This window comes from Mytilus edulis, chromosome 1, assembly GCF_963676685.1.
Source record: "Mytilus edulis chromosome 1, xbMytEdul2.2, whole genome shotgun sequence".
NCBI lineage: Eukaryota > Metazoa > Mollusca > Bivalvia > Mytilida > Mytilidae > Mytilus > Mytilus edulis.
The window spans coordinates 80674563-80699111 of NC_092344.1; the positions used below are offsets into that span (position 1 = coordinate 80674563).

Here is a 24549-nt window from a genome sequence, read left to right on the forward strand (position 1 = left end):
TGGACACAGATGGATCCATGACAAAATTGTGTTTTGGTGATGGTGATGTGTTTGTAGATCTTACTTTACTAAACATTCTTGCTGCTTACAATTATAATTCCAAGTGCTCCACGAAACCTCTTTCTAAATTATTAACATCTAATTTATCAGCAATCAAAGACAGGCTTCAAAGTTATTGTGAAACTGCCTATTCTAGAGGTGGCGTGAATCAGATGTGGATACTTAAAAATTCAAAAGATCTTTTAGAGTACATACAATCTAACTCTCTTTCATCTTGTAACAGTATTAAAACATTTGACTTTTCTACCCTGTACACAAGTATTCCACATTCCAAACTAAAAGACAAATTGAAAGAGTTGATATTACTTTGCTTCATAAAAAAGAATGGCCAACGTAGATACAAGTATCTTGTCTTAGGGAGGGATAAATCCTACTTTGTAAAGAATCACTCTGATTCAAACAAAAAATTCTCTGAAACTGATATTATCAAGATGCTTGATTTCTTGATTGACAACATATTTGTTACGTTCGGAGGACGTGTTTTTCAACAGACTGTCGGCATTCCAATGGGAACAAACTGTGCCCCTCTACTCGCCGACTTGTTTCTTTATTATTATGAGGCTGACTTCATGCAGGAACTTCTTAGGAAGAAAGATAAGAAGTTAGCAATATCCTTTAACTCTACTTTCCGCTTTATAGATGATGTTCTTTCACTAAACAATTCAAAATTTGGTGACTATGTGGAACGCATCTATCCAATCGAACTAGAGATAAAGGATACTACAGATACAGTTAAGTCGGCTTCATATCTTGACTTACATCTAGAAATTGACAATGAGGGTCAGTTGAAAACAAAACTTTACAACAAAAGAGATGATTTCAGCTTTCCAATTGTGAACTTACCATTTCTAAGTAGCAACATTCCAGCAGCACCTGCATACGGGGTATATATCTCCCAATTGATACGATATTCCCGTGCTTGCATTTCCTATCATGATTTTCTTGATAGAGGTTTGCTGCTCACAAGGAAGCTATTAAACCAAGAGTTCCAAATGGTGAAGTTGAAATCATCCCTTCGTAAATTTTACGGACGCCATCACGAGTTGGTTGACCGTTCTGGAATTACCGTTTCACAAATGATATCGGATATGTCCCTTACGTCGTAACTACAATCCCCTTCCCTTTCATGAATATGACCTACCGAATTAGACTATTTACCGGATTTGTAATCACTTAAGCAACACGACGGGTGCCAAATGTGGAGCAGGATCTGCTTACCCTTCCGGAGCACCTGAGATCACCCCTAGTTTTTGGTGGGGTTCGTGTTGTTTATTCTTTAGTTTTCTATGTTGTGTCGTGTGTACTATTGTTTTTCTGTTTGTCTTTTTTATTTTTAGCCATGGCGTTGTCAGTTTGTTTTAGATTTATGAGTTTGACTGTCCCTTTGGTATCTTTCGTCCCTCTTTTATCTCTATCTATAACAGTACTTTCTGTACTTATTGATGTTATTGAAAATCTTCAAATTTTAAGAAAATTGTTAAAAATTGACTATGAAGGGCAATAACTCCTTAGGGGGTCAATTGACTATTTTGGTCATACTGACTTATTTTTAGTTCTTACTTTGCTGTACATTATTGCTGTTTACAGTTTATCTCTAGCTATAATAATATTCAAGATAATAACAAAAAAACAGCAAAATTTCCTCAAAAAAACTAATTCAGGGGCAGCAACCTAACAACCGATTACCCAATTCATCTGAAAATTCCAGGGCAGATAGATCGTGACCTGATCAACAATTTTACTGCCTGTCAGATTTGCTCTTAATGCTTTGGTTTTTGAGTTATAAGCCAAAAACTGCATTTTACCCCTATGTTCTATTTTTAGCCATGGCGGCCATCTTGGTTTGTTGGCCGAGTTACCGGACACATTTTTTTAACTTGATACCCCAATGATGATTATGGTCAAGTTTGGTTAAATTTGGCCCAGTAGTTTCAGAGGAGAAGATTTTTCTAAAAGATAACTAAGATTTACTAAAAATGGTTAAAAATTGACTATAAAGGGCAATAACTCCTAAAGTGGTCAACTGACCATTTTGGTCATGTTGACTTATTTGTAGATCTTACTTTGTTGAACATTATTGCTGTTTACAGTTTATCTCTATCTATAATAATATTCAAGATAATAACCAAAAACAGCAAAATTTCCTTAAAATTAACATTTCAGGGGCAGCAACCCAACAACCGATTATCCGATTCATCTGAAAATTCCAGGGCAGATAGAATGTGACCTGATCAACAATGTTACTTCCTGTCAGATTTGCTCTAAATGCTTTGGTTTTTGAGTTGTAAGCCAAAAACTGCATTTTACCCCTATGTTCTATTTTTAGCCATGGCAGCCATCTTGGTTGGTTGGCTGGGTCAACAGACATATTTTTTAAACTAGATACCCCAATGATGATTATGGACAAGTTTGGTTAAATTTGGCCCAGTAGTTTCAGAGGAGAAGATTTTTCTAAAAGATTACTAAGATTTACGAAAAATGGTTAAAAATTGACTATAAAGGGCAATAACTCCTAAAGTGGTCAACTGACCATTTTGGTCATGTTGACTTATTTGTAGATCTTACTTTGCTGAACATCATTGCTGTTTACAGTTTATCTCTATCTATAATAATATTCAAGATAATAACCAAAAACAGCAAAATTTCCTTAAAATTACCATTTCAGGGGCAGCAACCCAACAACGAAATGTCCGATTCATCTGAAAATTTCAAGGCAGATAGATCTTGACCTGATAAACAATATTACCCCCATGTCAGATTTGCTCTTAATGCTTTGGTTTTTGAGTTATAAGCCAAACACTGCATTTTACCCCTATGTTCTACTTTTAGCCATGGTGGCCATCTTGGTTGGTTGGCTGGGTCACCGGACACATTTTTTAAACTAGATACCCCAATGATGATTGTGGCCAAGTTTGGTTTAATTTGGCCCAGTAGTTTCAGAGGAGAAGATTTTTGTAAAAGTTAACGCAGGAAAACGCCGGACGCCGGACGCCAAGTGATGAGAAAAGCTCACTTGGCCTTTTGGCCAGGTGAGCTAAAAATGATGTGAATTGTCAAAATCAATTGATTTCTATAGTGTCTAAAATAAAGTGTACATTTTATCGTCATGCATAAAAAATTACCATCAATGTCATTTGGCAATTTCTTTTAGTTATTCGAAGGTACCCACATTACCACCCTCATACATGCATTAAATATAGTTGACCTATTGCTTATAGTATTGACCAATGAACCGTGAAAATGAGGTCAAGGTCAGATGATACCTGCCAGACAGACATATACACCTTACAATCCTTACATACAACAAATATAGTTGTCTATTGCTTATAGTTAAAGAAAAACAAACCAAAACACAAAAACTTAATACTGAGCAATGAACTGTGAAAATGAGGTAAAGGTCAAATAAAACCTGCGACACTGGCATGTTCATCATAAAATATTTCCATACAACAAATTTAGTTGACCTACTGCATATAGTATTAGAAAAAAAGACCAAAACCTTAACTTTGACCACTGGACTATGAAAATGAGGTCAAGGTCAGATGACACCTACCAGTTGGACATGTTCACCTTACAATCAATCCATATACCAAATATAGTAGACTAATGCTTATAGTATCTAATATATGGACTTGATCACGAAAACTTAACCTTGTTCACTAATCCATAAAATGAGGTTGAGGTCAAATGAAAACTGTCTGAAGGGCATAAAGACCATGCAAGGTGCACACATACTAAATATAGTATACCTATTAATCATAATAACAAAGAAATTAACATTACAAAATATCTTAACCTTTTCAAGTAGTCAATGAACCATGAAAATGAGGTCATGGAAAATGGACATATGACAGATGAAAATATCTAAAATTTAACTCAAATCCTAAAATTGTGAAGACTTCAGTAATTTAGCATGACTTAATGATGTAAGTACCGGGGACATGTGCATTGTATTGTATTGTCAAAAACAGCCCATATTTATGTAATAGAAGTATTCTTCTTTCCAACGTATAGCAAAAAGTTTACATTCAAACAATTTTGTAAAACTGCAATATTTTGGGGCCAAAAGGGGGTCTTACTCCTTTGTAATAGTATTCAATTATTAATCCTTAATTGTAACTGGTTCTTCTATCGTTCCGTGTTTCCATTCAATTTCTTCCTTTTGTCTGTTATTGTAATAGTTAATAGTCAACCTTCCTATCTCAAACTGAAAAGTCTTGCTGGAATAAGGGCAAAAGATTACAACACAAGTAAGAATTTTCTGTGTTTTATTAAAGAAAGAGAAGTATTTCTTTAAAATAAATGACATTTGAAAGAAATAAGAAAAAATACTAAGTCACGAAAATATTGAGATAAGTAAAGAAACTTAACAAACCACATTAAATTTACCAGGCATTTAATTTGAATAGGAACATACTCTTTACAACCCAAATATTGAAATACATTTTACAAACAAATATTCAAAATATTTGGTAATTATTCTAAAACAAGGATTGGGAAAATATGTTTTCTATGTTAATCTCAATTTGGAAATTTTAAGTAATCTTAAAGAAATATCAAATCAAAAAGAAATCTCAATCTGTTCTACGGCCAAATTTTCTTTTTTCAAAATCAATTTTCCACAATGTCCTCTTTTCACTTAAACCTTTTTTTGCCTGAGTTGTCTTACCCTCAAGATGTCACTTTAAAGAAAAATAATCTAAAGCAGATTTGGTTGCAGCTTTTTGGTCTAAAATTTTAGTCAGCAGCACAATCAGTTTTCTTTCGTACTAAGGCCATAATAAAATCATCTATTTATTTAAATTCTATTGGGTCAATTACTTTGTTTTTATATAAAATTTCAGGTAAATAAACTGAGAAAGATACAGTAGATAATATTGTGTGGATAGGGATGACAACCTAGAAATATGTTTATTATGGCCTTAAAAGAGAAGATTTTAGCACCTATAGAACTTAGCAGTCATTATACTCAACTATATAAGACAAATACATATATGGAATAAATAACATCAAAATAAAGTATTGCAAATAACAGTTCAGCAGTATCTCAATAAAGGCAGTTCAAAAAATCTGGACGGATTCAAAAATAATAATAATATAAATTTATAAAAACAATGCAAACTAAGCATGAGTAGATATCAGTTACTTTGACAGTTTACATACTTTTTACAAAAATTACTGTGAGGACTTTTTGAACAAGAACAAAATTGTACGATTAAAAAACATTACACAAGATTCTTTTCAAGTGGTTCAAGATTCAGTACACCAACGTTTTGTAATATACTATAAAAAAAGGTTTTCTTAGTAATATTTTCGTCTTCTTGTGCTTTGAAATAATTTTCATATTCATTTTTTCTATCAAAAATCAGAATTTCACAAATGGAAATATCATATAATAAACTTAAATTCATAAATAATTTCATGTTTACAATTATTATTTTAATAATTAAATATCATCAAAAAAGCATTTAATTACAAAACAATAGCTGTTTTTTTCACCAGTGAGAAAAACATATTCTATTCTAGTGAGTAAATATAATGAAAAGATACATGTAAAGTTGTAAATATGTGGAAATTGCACAACTCTTCAAAATGAATCCCACAAAATAACTACTGTAAATCCAGAAATTATTGGGAGATTATTATTATTGCAAAAAATGCGACGGAGTTGTAAATGCAATAATTTAAACTCTCATTTTGAAATAATTTAATAAATTAAACAGGATTTTTCTCAAAATAGTAAAAATTAAAATCGCAATAATTTCTGAATTTACAGTACATAATAAAAACAATATATTGTATAAATTATGTATAAATGCAAGACTAGTGCAAAATGAAAAAAAAGCCCCAAAATATACAGAATATGATACAGAGATTGTCATGCATTATTGCAGTGTGTTTTATAATATCTACATAGAAATGAAAGTATGTATAATTTCTGTAGTGTACACATTGATCTCCCGAATCATATTATTTTCAAATTTTGTTAATAAATTTAATCATCTATGCAATTTGAAACCAGAAGAAAATGACCTCAAATCTCCCAAATTCCTGTATGTCAAAATAATATTAATCTAAAGACTAATAAATTCTGTTTTTTTCTACATCCAATATGAAAAGTAATCATATATCCAATTATAATCCTCTAGAAATATACAGTTTATAAATACATGGTGAACAGTACTTTATCTACAAGAAATGTGCATGATGTTTATTATTCTTAAGACAATATTTTTGTCACAGCAAAAATGTCAAGTGAATTTATTAAGACAAGATATATGTATTTGTGAAATTAAATGATTATTCATAATTTCTGAATATTATTTTCTTTGTGTAATGCATACAAAGACATACAAACTAACTCACTTATTGCTTAACACGAATGATCAATGTTGTTAAAATCACAGATATCTTTTTCAAAACAAAAGCTTGAAATATGTAAGCGAAACAAAGAACTATAAGGCCACATTTTTTAACACCAAGCAGAGTTTTAAGTTCTAATTAAACCCTATTAATTAAACCTTTTTTAGACAAGTCCCTTTTTAATGAATATGGTTCGGACTTACATCTAAACAATAACAACAAATTTTATAACCAATAACAATTTTTCTCTTTGTCATGATATCCTTTGAAACTAACATTGGATATATCTGACATTGGTTGAAACAGGATGATAACAATACTGATAATATTTATTCATAGTAAACACCATAGACTTGGGCTATAGCAAACAAGGAATTGTTCCTGAATTCTGCCGAGGAGTATGTATCATTGGCAGAATCCCACAAACATCGACTGCCCATTAATAAGGCTTGATTATTAGATTGTCCAATATCTACAATACAGATGATCTTAAATCTGGGTATCATCAATTCTTTAACTCTAGCTTTGATTACCTGTAAAAGGAAAAGAAAGAAATAATTAGTTACACTTCAACATATCATATATCTTTCAATCATCTAGTTAAATAAATTTTTTGACATAAATGGAATATTGACATGCAAAATTACTCTTTTCATGCAACATTTTTACACTTTGTCATTACTGGTTATTATTAAATATAACTTACAAAAACACTGGATCAATGTATTACACTCCTTTAAACACAGATTTCTAGTTAAAGACAGTCCTTATTTATTACTAGTTTGAGTCAACTAATCTTTGCTACAGTATAAAATGTAACAAATGCACCATGTGTGCATTGAAGCAAACAGATGGGAGGTAAAACAAATGTAGCAACAAAAAGTGAAACATTTTTTGTTAGTTTTTTTCCTCAATCAATCCATGTCTGGCAGTGATTCTAAGAACAAATGGATGACTTATTTTAGACTCACTTCAGATATTGTCTTAGACATTTGTTTGCATAGTTCTGGTTCATATTTCTCTTCAGCAAGGTACCCTTCTAAAACATCTTTAATGATATTTTTTACTTTTCCAGAGGGAAATTTTCTGCCTGGTGTCATTTGGTAACTGTTTTCAAATTTCATTGCTGGTCTGTAATGGTCATCATGTCCTGGGTCATCCATAAATGATACTGTACTCATTGACCTGTTAAACACACACAAATTGTTAATGATAAAAATGTTTACACTGATAAATTATTTGTTTGCTTTCTGAAAGTCATATATTTAGTAGATGGCTATAAATTATATGACAAGATGTATGGTTTGTTGTAAATGAAGAAACTTTTATATTTTTAGAGGAATTCCAAATGAACAGTTTTATAAAGTAATCGTAAAATTGAAAGATCTCATGTTTATGTTAAGATTTACTTTATATATACATATGTGAATAATTCAAATTCATACTAGCACTTTATATACAACTACTGGCTGATGGAAAATCTAAATCTAACTATGAATTCACTGATCAAGTGAGGAATATATACAGCCAATAAAAAGAGATGAAAATTGTGCAAAATAAATGCTGTAAAAATAAAATTGTTTCTCAGATTATACATATGCTAATAAATGAAGGTTATAAGCCAAATTTATATATATAAAAAATAAGTTGGGTTATGCCAATTTATACAGAAGCCTTAAAGAACACACAATTGCCTAAAATGGGTTTCTAGTTGGTACCACACAGGTTTCAATGATGGTAAAATGCAAATACAATATGAAAGCCTTAAAATCTCCCAGGGTGTAGACAATTAGTGCAAGTATTCAACAGGCACAACAATAGTACTGCAAAAACCATTCAGGATTTATCTTATCCAATTTTCATGAAACAAATTATTTCAAATTTAAATGATAGTAATAGTAATCTAATGGACTGATGCAGGATGTAATAAAAACATATGAAACAACTTAATTTGGGGATTTTTACCTTAAATCTACCTGAGCCATATTGGTTTCAAAATATGTCAAATATTGAAAACTAGTGGAAAAATAAATACCGGTATATAGACAGTAGGCAAGTACTGAGCATTTGAAAAATTAATTATGAAAGCAAAGCTGACCCCATAGGTGACATGGACAGGATTGTCAAGGTAAATGATTAGAAGACAGGGTTGATTTCTAGCAATTTCTCAACTCCAATCAAGTCTACTCTCATCTACACTAGCAAAACCAATTATACTTTAAGGGGAAGATCAACATACAAAACTGAATTTTGATTTTTTTTTAATCCATCTGCTGACCTGTAAATAAAACATGTTTTTTTAAAGAACATTAATATTACAAGGATTCAATTCCTGATACACGTTGGAAATTATTCTGTAAAATAGAAACTATCAACTGCCTGTATCACTTACTGGATACATTTCTCATTGACTTCAGTCCTATATCACTTACTGAGGAATCATCAAATGAATTATCATCAAAAGTTAATCTGCATGATAAGACAACCTCAATAATACTGGTAATGGTAAAAACTAGTATCAGACAGACTAATTCATAACCAGGAAATTGAGATTTTGTATACAATTTTCGATATGAGACCATCTTGCATCATTTCAAAGCCACTTTTGAAACATTTCCTATAGATTGGCTTTTATTTTCCCTTAAAATATAATGGATAGTTTTTACTTCACTGTGGATTCATATATTTTTTCGTGGGTTTCTATTTTTGTAGACTGTGGAAAACTTGAATTTTGCGAGGATATTTAATTTTGTGGTTTTGGCAGTCTAAAAGCATACAAAGCCTAAAGAAAATGTGTAATTTGTTTAATATTTGACTTGCTTGTTCGCCTGTACCCATGAAAACCACAAACAGGGTTTCCAAAGAATAATAATGAATTCATTTATGATTTGGGAAATTTTCTTCCATTTTGAGAATCTTTGATGACCTTTTGTTAACATTGGTCCAATAGATCAAGAGATTTTTTTTATGTACATAATAAGTGCAGATGGTAACAACTAAGCATTGTTTTAAGAATACACTCAAAATGCAAATAAAATTATATCTGCTTCAAATTCATTTATCATTCAAACGATAAAATGTATTTCTTTAAAAGGCCTCAATTTCTGTTAAACAGGTAAATCGTATAAAAATGAAAATGAAGAAGAATTTTTGAATGGTTCAAATGTAATATGATCAATTTCAAAATGTGTACATCTGAAAATGTATTTAAAATTTTACTAAAATTTTAAGAGATTAATATATAGTATAGAATTATAAGACCAGTCTAGCCCAACGTTCAATAGAAAAATTACTACACCAAGTTCCCTCACCAATATCACAATACCCTTGGTTTTAACTTGTATGAAACTTAAACGAAAGTTTGATACATTTTAGATTCTTATTACAAGTATCATTACATTTCACATTCCATTATTTCAATCATTTTAAAGTTTTAGTGTTTAGATCATGCAACAAATCTCATTTTAAACATGTCAGTTGTTTGAAATAAAATAAGAATCTAACATGAATCATCATATTTTGATGTTTTATTTAAGTTCACTACTCTATATGTTATTAGTAACCAAACCATGCCATTAAACCATGTTTTACCCTGGCTTTAAAATTTCTTTAGACCTCCTTGTCCCTACATCACCACTATAAATATAATTATCTTGTGAAAAATAAAAGTTCAAAAGAACTGTATGCTACATTTGTTTTTATTTTATCACTAGCTTGCTGTATTTGACTGATAGTTTTGTTCTGCTTATGTGTGCTTTAAGATATCTATGGAAACTCTAGCCCTTCCTAGAAAATACGGCATTTTACGTTTCCGCAAATTGGTATTACTTTTCCGGGAAAAAAGATAACATTTCCAGAAAAAAAAGTTTACGTTTCCGGAAATAAATAACTTACTTTTCCGCGGAAATAGTAACGATTCCGGAAAAAATAAATTAATACTGGTTCGAGAAAATAATTGAAGAGTACCTTGAATTTTGTCCTAAATGAAACCTGCAACAACTGATTGCAGCAGCATAGAATTTTTGTAACAGCAGTATGCATTGCACATTCAAAATCAATATGATCTACCTCGGGCTGGAGATTAAGTCTTCGGGTAGAGCACACATCAATAAGCTGATCCCATATTTTGATAAAAAGTGGAAGTAACGCAAACACAAGAGGAAGGAAGTTACCATTTTACACCAATGTATCGAAAAGTTAACTGTGCCATCTATGAAAATATTAGTTATGTCATTACAGAGACGATCATAGACATTTAAAGTTGATGAAACATAAACATATAACGATTTCGTCATCATCATCTTTCTCAAAGGTGAATTTTTCATTTTTTTTATTTCTAGTAATATTGTAGATATAAAATCAGAACTTTTTTTGAATAAAAATAGGAAATAAATTAAATAATTTAACTAACATACTTCAGGTAAATTTCCGGAGAGTAATAAGTATAATTTCTGGAAACGTATACTTTATGCGGAAACTTAGTATTTGAACTTTGAAAAATTAGCGGAAATGCAATACGCCCAGAAAATCATATCTGAAAGCCTAAATGTGATACAAATATGTTTATCTGTTACAAATAAATCCTCATCCTGGCTTAAAAAAAAAATACTTGTTTAATGCAATGAAGAGCAATTATATAAGTTTGTTTTTAAACTATTCAAATTCACTTTAAACATACTTTGATCCTCAATTAAAAAAGCTGAAATATTTGTTTATTGTTATAAATAGTTGGTAATTTCATAATTTGTTTTATCAACGTAAATAACTTGTGCAAAATTAAATTTTATGAGTACATTTTCTAAAATGACTTTTTTGAACCCATGCTATCCACTTAGTTTGAAGGAAATATTTTTAAGTCTCTTTACAATAGCTTATATTTCTACATCATATAATTCCTTTTTAAAACAAGAACTGGTAATTAAAAAACACTTTAGTAATGGATGTTTTAAGTGGTTTATACATATATCAAGGGTTTCATGATCTTTCCTGTGACACTTTTACCATTTGTAAGCAATATTTATATCTACTGGTATATTATTTAAGAATACTTTACATCAAAATTCCTGAATTAAGGCAGCACTTCAGCAAAATAGAAGTGTCAAAGGACCTCAGGAATCTTAATAAAAGAACTGTAGATATAACTATGATAATGCTGAATATGTTTAATTTAAAGAAAAGTTAAATTCACTTCTTAACCATCCCTATATCTATAGATGAACAGGTTAATAAATACAGTTGCACTTTTGATAGATAAAGGGTCATATAGGTTGAAAATTTCATTACTTTTAAAACATCTAGAACAATTATAATTGGACCATGGTTTTATTTAAAAATTTCAAAACATAAAAACATTTGTATATAGTAGTACAATTCCTACTGTTTTGAATGCAATACATACTTAGAAAATTTCATAAATATCTAAATAACAAGTCACAACATAAGCACAACAAAACTATCATTCTAATATTTAAATGTAAAAAAAAAATGCTTCAAATCCCAAACTGGCAAAGCCTACCTTTGTCCCTCTATCATCTCAGCCAAATCTTGATGTTGCACAATTCTATATATATTCAAAAGCCTCAAATAGTTAACTTGAAAAGCAGTTTTGTATTACTGTCAGAGACACTAACATATTAGGTCTCTTTCACGTCAACTCAAAACTTCATAGACATCACTTTTTTGTAAATTGTAAGTATTGTATCAACTATCATTTCTACAAACACTCTCACATTGATGTTACCAAGCATTTTCAGCAAAACTAACTTCAAAACAAATAAAATATTAAAAAAATCACACAAGATACCAACAAACCTTACTTAGTTCATTTCTGTATAACATATCCAACTTACAATCAGCTGGAATAATTTACAGATATAAAGTCAAATATTGTTCATTTCATATATAAATTTTGAACAGGAAAAATCTAAGCTTGAAAAAACATGCGAAAGCTATTGCGGTGCAATGTGTAAACCCTTAAGCCTTGTTTTTATATGTATTTATAAGACTAATGTACATGCAGGATATATTTTGTCTGATATTTTGTGATTTATTGTTACCTCTGTGAATGACGACTAGAAAAGAACATTTCCTTGTAAGAAAGTAGATAAAATAAAAAAGAATATCGAGACCACATGCTGTTCAATTTGAAAGGGAAAAAATCATTCATATTCAACCCTATAAAGTTATTCATAAATGTTCCTGAAATATTTCAAAAGATTCACACATTTTTTTCAGAATGCCAAAATCTTTTCTAAGGAATACCAGTAAAACAAATATGATGTAAAGCCTGTATATTCAAGCATACTTTATAGGATTGATTATAAAATAAATGAATACAACATGTACACCCAAATCTAAAAAAAGAAAAAATACATGTAGTGTCCCCTTAAAAAAATTGCAATGCTATTGTTGAGGTTTCTGTGATCTATTCTTTACTGATGCTGAGGAACATTTAAAGACTGCCAGTAACTTTAAAAAATATATAAAAAGAGTCAAGTGTTAACCCATGTTTTTACTTTTTTAATGACCTTCAGTGTTTTAAGGAGAATCACTACATGTGTTTGAAAGTTGTTGTGGTTGTAACAGTACTGAAAACTTTCTACCTCCCCTCATCAGCCTCCTTCTGCTCACTATTTCTCCTGCTAAACAGAAGTTCTGGGTATGGACTACAAAGTTCAAAAACTAAAACTTTTGATTCAATGAATATATGTATATTAATCTTATATACAGAATAAGTAACTGATCAAATTTTAGACATTCATCTTTCCCTTGATGAAGGAAAAAGTTACGATGAATACAATGAGGCTTTATCCACACTCTATTATTTTCTGGCCCATTTTTAAAAAATTTGTAAGGGTTCCGCGGAACCCAGTGTCTCGCCTATTTTTGCTGTAAATCGCAGACTCAACAACAATGAGGAAAAAAATCAATAAAATATTCCTCTTGTTACTATTTTATGATTGTAAGAAAATCTAAGTCCATTTAAAAGTAAATTACAGAAAAAACGGAGTAATCTTTTTACAAACTTTACTTCTGGATACAATCTTATGATCATAAATAAGCTTCTGTCCAAGTTTGGTACAAATCCAGGATAGTTTAAGAAAGTTATTAAAATTTTAAAAACTTTAAACACAGAGTGAATGTAATGGTTCCCCGCAGAAAATCTAAGTCCATTTAAAAGTAAAATATGGAAAAAATGGATTTATTTATTTACAAAATTTACTTCTGGATACTATCTTATGATCATAAACAAGCTTCTGTCCAAGTTTGGTACAAACCCAGGAGAGTTTAAGAAAGTTATTAAAATTCTAAAAACTTTAACCACAGAGTGAATGTAATGTTTCCCCGCAGAAAAAACTAAGTCCATTTATAGTAAAATACGGAAAAAATGGAATTTTATTTTTACAAAATTTACTTCTGGATACTATCTTATGATCATAAACAAGCTTCTGTCAAAGTTTGGTAGAAATCCAGTATAGTTTAAGAAAGTTATTAAAATTTCAAAAACTTTAACCACAGAGTGAATATTTGTTGACGCCGCCGACGACGGAATGTAGGATCGCTTAGTCTCGCTTTTTCGACTTAAGTCGAAGGCTCGACAAAAATCAGTATAAATATGTATTTAAATCAATAATAATACATTATGACTATAATACATTATGACTATGTAATCTCTATATCAATAAGTAAAAGGGTTTTTTCTCTCTATAATTATCTATACCTTAATAATACCTTTCTTTATTCTCATACAATACAGAATTTTGGGTAAATAATAGTTTTATGTAGGTACAGAATAGTTCAACATATTTTAATTATAAATAACATGCTCTCCTTCTTAATAAACATTACTTCACAAAAGCATTAATACAGTATAACTGCTTAATAAAGGATCTTACCCCACTTTGTGGACTTTGTACACATCACTACTGGACAGTGACGACACTGATCCTTGTTTTCTCAGCAGCCTGGCTGCCTTTGATTGAGCGTCTGTCATTGTCAAGTGTTTCTGGCTGTGAAAATATAAAAACAAATGAACGTTTTAAAATTATGTAAATAGTTTTAAAAGCTATCTTAATTTGAATGTTAAAAAGATTACAGTGTTGCAATTCTTTATATTTTCAGTATATGTTTATGATATACTTCAAATTTCAATCTATTTGACAACATATATGATTCTTAACATATATAATCAAAGTCAAACACTTTAGACTATCACTGCTATGACAGGAAATTCTCAAGGTGCATTCCACTTACTGCTAATTAGAATGTAAGTACAACATTGAGTTTACCAGTGACAGATGAGAGTCTAATCATTAACTAAAAAAAAATTGTTTCTTGCACTAATGACACTTATTTTTTTATTATTTGTTTTATTGGGTTGCTGTCTCGTTTTATAAACCCAACATTACCCATTTTTCATACTTGTACCATTAAACTGAACAAATACATATACAGTTAAGGTAAAACTCTAAATATCAATCACATACCTGACCTTAGTCATAATATTTAACCCAAGAGCTGATTGTTTAAACCTTAAATTTCAGTATTTCAAAATTAATTGTCAAAAACTTCATCTTCTAAAAAACTAAATCAAAAACAGAGGAAATTAATTTGGTCAGATAGTGCTAACATAACAGAGTGTGACATTGCTACCCCTTCTACAAAGTAATCTGATTTACAATATGATATAATATTGATCTGAGGTTGATGCAACTGTGGAGCAATAGTTGGGACAAAACTGAATATTTAGCCACAGTTACTGAATAATTCAGTCTGGAAACTAGCAAAATGCTTGTTTTTGGCCCTTTTTTTGCCCATAACTCCTGTATATTTGGGGCAATTACCCCCAAACTCAATCTCAGCCTTCCCTTTGTGATATGGAACCTTGTGGTACAATGTCAGAGAGATCCTGACACTTACACACAAGTTATTGTCCAGAAACTACAAAAATGCTTGTTTTTGGCCCTTAGTTCCTAAATTGTTGGCACCATAACCCCCAAAATGAATCCCAACTTTCTACTTGTGGTATTTAACATTGTGGTACAATATTAGAGCAAACAAAAAACTTAAACACAAGTAATTACCCTGAAACTAGAAAAATGCTTGTTTTGGGCCCCTTTTTTTCTAAACAGTTGGGACTATTATCTCCAAAATAAATCCCAACCTTCCTTTTGGCGTATTGAGACTTCTTAAAACATTTCATAGAAATCCATTCACTTTACCTAAAGTTATTGTCCTGAAACCAAATTTGTCTTCGGACGACAACGCAGACGATGCAGCAGACATCATAGCATTATATGAACCCAAAAAAAAATTTGCGGTCTTATAATATTTGAAAAATGTTTTCAAACATCTTTTGAATTCATATTAATTTTAAAAATATACACTTGAAACATTTAAAGAAAAATATATGGCAAGTAATAAGAATATACATTTCATCTTGATCTGCATTAAAACTATGTTCTAGGGACAAAATAAGTTTTATTCAAAATCAAGTAAGTGTAGAATCTTTTCAATTGTAATCATTATTTAATAAGTCAGAAAGTTACATTATTTTTCTAGTTTCTGAATATATACTTCTGTGAAATCTAATATCAAAGATTGAAGAAAAAAATTCCTTACCTCCAAGATAAAGTGCAGTTGATATAGAGAGAATCCTTTATTCAAATGGTGCGGAAAGTAAAACCTTTAACTATTATAAATATGTATCTACTTGCTTCCTAGTGTATTAGATTTTCAAGCTTAATGACTTGATGAAAGTGGGTTTTAAATCATCCGATTAAAACTTTTTAAAGAATTTTTATGATCGAAAGAAAACTATAAAATCCCTATTACATATTTAATGTCATTCAAAAACTATCTTTTACAGAGTAACCTAGAAGAAATGTTTTTTTTAGTAAGAATTTAATTGAAACAATTTGTATATAAAATATATTTAATTTATTTTTTATGTCTATCTTCATTTTCTATAAATAACTGCATCTCCTATAAATAACGATCTCCTTTTATGACCAAATTAGCCGTAACAGCAGGTCACTTGTGACATATTAAGATTATTCAAAGTTTATTCAGATACTAAGCTAGGTGTTCTCAAAACTGGGAGTACTGTATAGGTTTACAAACCATGTAAACTTTTTTCTCAGAATGTTTTTTTTTTTTTTCAAATTAACACTCTTTTTATTAGGGAATAAGTTATTTCTTCTTTTTTAGTTTTCAATTTTCAATATTATTTTATTTTTATCAAAGGAGTTATAAAGAAATGTTTGAAAACATTAATTAAAAAAAATGTATTGAAGTAAAAACATACAGGCAAGGGAAAAGATAATATGAACAAACATTCATGGTAACCAAATACAGTGTGGAAAAGATAATGTGAACAAGTATTCATTATAACGAAATAGTAATCCTCTTTAAATATTCTTAACTGAGCAAAAACTTAGAACTGTAAATTCAGAAATTATTGAGAGTTTTTTTGATAATTGCAAATATTAAGGCAACTGGATGGGTATCGCAATAATAAGAACAGTCTGAACACTCATTCTGATAACTGAAACATAGATCTGAACACATTTTTTTTTCGAAATCGTGATAATTAAACCCGCATTTTTGTCCATTCTTGAAAAATCGCAATAACAAATGCACATAGGCGCATGGTGGCCCAGGCCTCCCCTTTCGTGGGGAAATTTGTTTGCTTATATAGGGAATCACTGAAGCATGACTGGAGCCCCCTTAGATCAGTCAGAGGACCCCCCCCCCCTTTATGGAAAGTTCTGGATCCGCCACTGATGCACACAATAATTTCTGATTTTACAGTATTGTGAAGATACTGCAACACAACACATGCAAATTGACAGAAGTGTTGTGTTATTTGTGCTGTTCAGTATATGATCATTAAGTAAGGTTTAAACATAACATAAGGGGTTCTCAAACAATGAAACAAAATTATCCATACAACACTAAAGCTTTATATTTGCAGCTTTGCAGGAGATATTTTTCATTACTTTTATCACCTGATTTAATTGACAATTTAAATACATGTACTAAGAAACACCTAAAATACTTCAAAGAATTTAACAGGTAGATAAAACTGACAAGGTAAATATTTGGTTTGATAAAAATGGTATAACAATGACAGTCTCAGAATGGACTGAATTATACTTGATCTTACTTTCTGATTGACAACAATCTATTTTCCATATTTAATAACTTCCCTTTAAAATGATATCAATACAAGTGATCAAGCACATGTACATTGTAACCAAAACAAACGTGGGTTTTTTGGTGTTTTTTTTCTTCATAAATTCTGATTACTAAACATAGCTTCTACAACTAGATTTATTAATGATATATTTTGTTTCAAATAACTATAAGATACATTTCACTTCAATGTGTATCTTCCTGAACATGCATGAAATATTTGCCACTGGACAATACATGCAATAAACAAACAACAATCTATCAATCAATGTGTAAAGGACTAAATGTAAGTTAAATGGAATTTAAGCTGACAACAGACAATATGTTGCAGATGCATCCAAATAACACTCAAATTAACACTGTTAAAAAAGATTAAAATGCTATACATATGGGACAGGGTGACCAATTTTTTTTGTTGTTGTTTTGTTTTGATATTTTTGATGCTCTATTTAACTTATTTAAAAGGTACAATACTAGGACATAAAACGTAATTGTCAATAAAGCATAAAATAAAGATCAAAGTGAACAAATACTGTAACAATTTTATTTTAGACGGTATTAAAACTAAAAAATTATCATAGGAAAAAAAACACAAAATGCTTCGCTGAGCGCAGACTGATCAATCACAGTGGTCGAACCCTGAACAGTTTGGGCAAATTTGGACACAATATTCAAGTTTGATACTGTCTGAATTTGGATTGTGATAACATTTTTGCAATAATATCTGTTTCTGACACAAAATAAATGTGCTCAAAGATTTTACAAATTTAATGTGCAGTACTGTGCAATTGAAGATTTCTTTTTTAAACTTTTAAAAAATTTGAAATTTGAAAAATGTTGAGAAAAAAACATAAACTGTTTAAAAAATATTGGATCCCCCCTTTTCAAACTTTTTGAATCCCCTTGGAGAATTAACCATCAAACTCAATCCCAGTCTTTCCTTTGTTGTATGGAACCTTGTCATTTATTTTGCAAATTTTTTTTTTAGCTACATGTTTTCAATATCGAAGTTACAATGTCATTTAAGCACAAGTAGTGTTATCACTTACAAGGAAATAACTACAGTTTAGAGCAAATATAATATTTTTGTATCTATAATCTGATAATGAAGCATCAAATTATCTGTTTAAATCAAGTCCTGTATTTATAATCTGGCATGTGAAATTGAAATTTTGACATGTTTTTTAAATAGATAAACTATGGTTTCTTTGTGACCATATATGGTTATGAAATGTATATAAACTTGTACATTCTATAAGAACAAGCCATTAATTCTATGATCATGCTGTTTTAACAGATATGTAACATATTATATGGGATAAAGACAGTAAGGCTCCAATCTGATTTACATTTATCAAATTAACTTTTATAAAAGGGACTATCAGCATGACCAGTTTTCTCACAGAATTTCAAAACATAGAATTAAAATTAACGTTGATTTTACAATCTGTAAACACTATATTCATGATATTATGTAATAAAACTTGAATATTCTCTTGTTTTCTCAAATGTCACTCTTTATTCATATTCTAATGAACAGCTGCACCATGATCACTCCACCCCTCCTAACCAAGCACTTTTCCTTAAACTATTTATGTCTAATAAATCCACACAAATATATATCAGTAAATCAAGAGTGCACCATGCTGAAATGTCTTGTAGCTTACTTTCTAATCATGATTGATTTTATGTTACATTTTGATAGTCTTAAGGATGTACTTGGGTGAGGGTTTGAAATTTGTGTCAAATGTTCGGACTCCTTGGTTTTTTTCCATACAATACAATGTAAAATATTTTGCCCCATGACACCCATTTATTTTTCATATGAGACTAAATAGCTCATGAAAGGTTATTTACCAAAATTTTAGAAGATTCTTAAAAAATTTTCTTTTGTTTTGAGACCAAAATAATATATACCAATGCAAATATAAGGTAAAAGTCCGAGTCAGCCTTTTCCCGCCATATTTTAAAACTCAAATATCTCGAAAAGAAGGTCCATGACCTATCAATATTTTTAGCTTATCTTTATCCTTAATTGATTCTCTACCAGCTTATAGTATCATTTTTAATTTCTTAATTTTTACCTAACCTCACCTAAGTACATCCTTAAAGAAAAAGTTTTACTCAAGAAGAGAGGCAAAAGATAATACATACATAAAGGGACATTCAAACTTGATAGTAGACAATGCCAAGGCAAAAGACGAAAAAAACTCATTATCAATGATCCATAAAAAAAAGATCATGGTCAGAAAAACAAAGCAATACAATCATTGCATACACCAACAATTGTTGACCTGTTGCAAGAAACAATCCAAACCAAGAATTCTTAAACTATGGACCAATGAACCATGAAAATGAGGTCAAGGTCAAACAAACCCTGCCAAAGAGACATGTACATCTTACAATATAAATTTAGTTGACCTTGAAACTTATAGTATATGAGAAACATACTTAATAGGAAAACTTAACATTGACCAATGAACCATGAAAATGAGTTCAGGTAGGAAGAATCCTGAAAACAGAAATGTAACCCTTACAATCATTCTATACACCAAATATAGTTGACCTATTGCTTCAAGTATAAGAAAAAAAGACCAAAACACGAATCTGAATTAAATGAACTGTGAAAATGAGGTCAAATTCAGATGAAGTCTGTGAGACAGACATGTACACCTTACTATCATTCCAAACACCAAACATAGTTGACATACTGCATTCAGTCTCTGAGAAACATACCTAATCATGTAAACTAAACTTTGATTTCAAATGAACCCTCTCTGACACATAATTAAAACAAGAATGTGTCCAAAGAACATGCATGCTCCACTCGCACTATCCTTTTCCATGTTCCATGGACCGTGAAATTGGGTAATAATCTAATTTGGTATTAAAATTAGAAAGATTATACTATAGGGAACATATGTACTAAGTTTCAAGTTGATTGGACTTCAATTTTATCAAAAACTACCTTGACCAAAAACTTTAACCTGAAACTCCCACTTTCATTTTCTATGTTTAGTGGATCGTGAAATTGGGGTCAAAAGTCTAATTTGGCATCAAAATTAAAAAGATTATATCATAAGCAACAAGTTTACTAAGTTTCAAGTTGATTGGACTTCAGCTTCACCAAAAACTACCTTGACCAAAAACTTTAATCTGAAACTCCCCACTTTCATTTTCTATGTTCAGTGGACCGCAAAATTGGGGTCAAAAGTCTAATTTGGCTTTAAAATTAGAAAGATCATATCATAAGCAACAAGTCTACTAAGTTTCAAGTTGATTGGACTTCAGCTTCATCAAAAACTACCTCGACCAAAAACTTTAACCTGAACGGACGCACAGACGGACGAACGGACGCACAGACGAACGGAGCCACAGACCAGAAAACATAATGCCACTCTACTATCGTAGGTGGGGCATAAAAAACTTTTATTGCAACTGTGCTGAACCATGAAAATGAGTTAAAGAATAAATGATTATGACAGACAGAAACTTCCTCTGTAATCAATTTAACTTGATATATATAGTTCATGACATTGCCATATTGTGATCTATAAGTCTCCCAAAAGTCACAGGGGAGACAATACCGGTACTAGGAAATTAAAAAGGAAAGTATCATTGACAGGTTATTAGACTGGTATACAATTTACTGGATAAGGCAAAAAAAAACTGGGCATATCAAAATACAAACAAGAAACTGTCTGTATTTGAAAAATATAACCCAATGACCTCTGGTATGACATTTCAAATGATCTTCAGAATTAAAAGATTTTTTTACACCATAAGCATGATAGTTTGTGAAATAAATTTATAAATTGTGAAGAAACAATAAGCAAACTATATTTATCTCACGATATGTGTGGTTATGTGTGGTTTGAAATGGACATGTACAGGTTGAAGAGAAAGTTTCTTAAACATTATATGGAGAAATATCTATACTGAACATTTAAAAACTGAATAAGTTCTTAAGTTTGAAAAAATAAGAAACAATCGTCAAACATTTCCATAATAGCAGGTCCATAACTTTGACATATGTGCAATATTCCTGTGAAGTTTCAGGGATCTGGGTTGAACATGTAGAATGAGTTGATTGCACAAAAACTTGTAACCTCTTAAAAGGGGCACTAGCTACAAGATATATAAAACATCTAATATATTATTTTTTTTGCTCAATCATTAATGAAATGCAAATAGTGAAATAATAATTCGCTTTTATCAGCCAGTATGGTTCAATTTTGTCAAAACAAGGTAAAAAAACATTGATTATGAATTATTCACTTGCAAGTGAATAATTCGACCTCATTGAATCCATATTCATGTGAACTTCAATTTAACCCCTTAGCTTGAGATGGATAACATGTGAATTGTATGTGTAAAGTTATTTAAAGGTAAAGAATGTCAACATGGAAAATGAAACAAAGGTATATCATTTGAATGACTGATTTGATCAACAAAATCATTCTAATAAGGTATAAACAATTTGCTTAATCTATTTATATCTATATTTCTGTTTACATCGCTTATTATATGGTTATCGGATGATTTTAGAGGTCAACTCAATGGTTAATTAGATGGTTATACACTAAAATATGCATGAAACAAAGCTACATATTTTCATGCCCTGTTAATTGTTTATTTTAGACTTTTAATAGTTTGGATAAATGTTTTACATAGTTATAAATCAAATATGAGAATTTGATTAAAATCTGTGAACATGAATTTGACAGCTAGTGCCCCTTTAATCATTTTTGAAGAAGAAAAAACACTTAGTTCCCAAGTCTGAAAAAATGCAAAAGGAATCCTCAAACAATTCTATAATTCAAGGGACACAACTTCAATATATATGTGCAATCTTCCTGTGAAGTTTCAGGGATCTGGGTGGAACTGTTAGAGGGGTTGATTACACAAATTAGGTATTCACCAGTTCTTCTTCTTTATATACAGAAAAACATCAACTGGTTGATGATTACTTTCCGGCGCATGCCTGGTTTAACAATATTGTTAATGATTAAAAATATATATTTTTGATTTCGTAATAATTTTTCAATTTTTAAATAATACAAATGTATATATGTAAGTAATATTTTTCAATTTTTATTTTTAATTTTTGGTATAAGATAAAAACAAGATACATATTAAACATGTAGGTGTTTGTAAGTGTCAAGGAGCATCTCTCTAGTGAGTTTCTCCTTGAAGCACTCAGTAGTGGTGCTGCAGGCTATTGGTTCAGGTAATTTGTTCCAGTCTTTTATAGTTTGGCAGAAAAATTAAAATTTGTAACTGTCTTTGCTGCATCGAATTTGTCGGTATGTTTGTTCGTGGCTAGACCTGGTGTTTGATTGGCTTTTAATTAATATGTCAGTATGTGGTAATTGGTATGGAATTTTGTTGTTTGTTATTCTATGGAACATATTTAATCTGCTTTTGAGTCTCCTTTCTTGTAATGTTGGCCAGTGAAGTGTGTTAATCATGTTTGTTACACTTTCAGTATATTTGTAGTTTGAGCATACATATCTCGCTGCACGTCTTTGAACTTTTTCTATGGAGTTAATGTTCTCTGTTGTGTAAGGGTCCCAGACAGTGCAGCAGTATTCAAGTTTTGGTCTAATAAGGGCTTGGTATACTCGGTCTTTGATGGTTACTGAATTTATTTTTAAGTTTCTTCTGATGAATCCAAGGGTCTTAATTATTTGCTTTAGATTTTAATTTTTTATCTCTTTCTTGTGACCACAAGATTTAAATTTTAATTCCTGTTTTAAAGGAGCACTAGCTTTGAGATACCTAAACAATATAAATTCCGATTTTTTTTGTTCAGTCATTAATGAAGGTGAAATATTGAAATAATAATTTGTTTTTAGCAGCCAGTATGGTTCAATTTTGTCAAAATAAGCTAAGAAACATAGGTATGAATTATTCACTTGAAGCCTTGGGATTTCGGGATCAGGACCCCTCCTACCCCCTCAGAATTTGAGTCAAATCGACGAATGATTTTGACATTTTACAAATTCCATTTACCCCGATTGAAATATTTAACCAAATCCTCAGAAGTTAAAATAAATTATTTATTATCTAGTAAAGGGTTGGATCAATGCGGGGAGGATCAATGTAGACCTGTGGTAGTGGCTTCTACTAGTGGGTCTCATTGGGGTCTTCGATTGACGCCAGATTAGCAGAATTTTTTTAACATGACACATGAAAGGCAAAGTATTGGTGTAACTTTCAAACATATTGGGGTTAAAGCAGGGAAACAATGTCTGGCTCAACAAGGGAAATTACAAGCACTATTATTGCAGCGAGAAGCCATGCAGATACTGTAATCTGACAAAAAAATAAGCTGGATCTGGGATCAGACCCCCTGATAAGCTTAGGACCGGGTCGGTTTGGGCCCTTAAGTGACCTCATAGTCTCTGTATAAAACAAACTTGGCCACCAATAACTTTAATTACTAGAGATGGTCCATGGTTTCAAAGTGGGATTGCACAGCAGTTTATAAACTTTTAATTTCATATCATTAAAGAGAGGAATAAAAACTTTAGTTTTATATCCTGTGTATTAAGTTCTTACCTTAACTATTTTGTATTTTATAAGAAAATTCGTCTAACATGTGCAAATGTAGTTGCCAGGTGACTATAATGCTTTTTTTGGGGACTTTATGGTAGATACAATCAATCAGTTCCGAGCAGGTGCCCGTTGTAACAGTTTTGATTCGAAATTTGTCAAATCATACTATTAAACATTGCAATTATTTAAAGAAATATTTTACAATATATTTTAATTTCATATTTCTATATCTTCTTTATTAAAAATGTGAAAGCAGTCCTTCTTTTAAGATGGGAAACGATTTTGAATGGCCATTCGAATCACATTTTTCGGAAAATACCTTTGTACTATTTATGAAATATGACAGTAAGATAAATTTTCATTGGACAT

General features: G+C 30.5%; 1 protein-coding gene across 9 annotated transcripts; it reads right to left on the reverse strand.

The window, feature by feature from the left end:
- Window positions 1-4314: 4314 nt before the first annotated feature.
- On the reverse strand, window positions 4315-24297 carry LOC139491413 (dynein light chain Tctex-type 5-B-like). 9 transcript variants are annotated; one of them, XM_071279123.1, is made up of 5 exons: window positions 24184-24297; window positions 14319-14432; window positions 8663-8701; window positions 7395-7608; window positions 4315-6956 (listed from the first exon to the last, which is right to left on the reverse strand). In XM_071279123.1, exons 2-5 carry the CDS (start codon window positions 14414-14416, stop codon window positions 6753-6755), a joined length of 555 nt encoding a protein of 184 aa, XP_071135224.1. In that variant the 5' UTR covers window positions 14417-14432; window positions 24184-24297; the 3' UTR covers window positions 4315-6752. The 9 variants fall into 9 exon arrangements, with proteins under 9 accessions (XP_071135224.1, XP_071135216.1, XP_071135239.1 ...); XM_071279115.1 differs by lacking the exon at window positions 8663-8701 and adding an exon at window positions 11939-11983; XM_071279138.1 differs by lacking the exon at window positions 8663-8701 and adding an exon at window positions 12480-12494.
- Window positions 24298-24549: the final 252 nt, after the last annotated feature.

Coding starts and splice junctions, on each gene's coding strand:
- LOC139491413 (XM_071279098.1), bottom strand. CDS start 14,416: ATGACAGACGCTCAATCAAAGGCAGCCAGGCTGCTGAGAAAACAAGGA. Junction 13,089..14,318: donor TACAAAGTCCACAAAGTGGG/GTAAGATCCTTT, acceptor TGAACTTTGTAG/TCCATACCCAGAACTTCTGT. Junction 6,957..7,394: donor TGTCTAAGACAATATCTGAA/GTGAGTCTAAAA, acceptor TTCCTTTTACAG/GTAATCAAAGCTAGAGTTAA.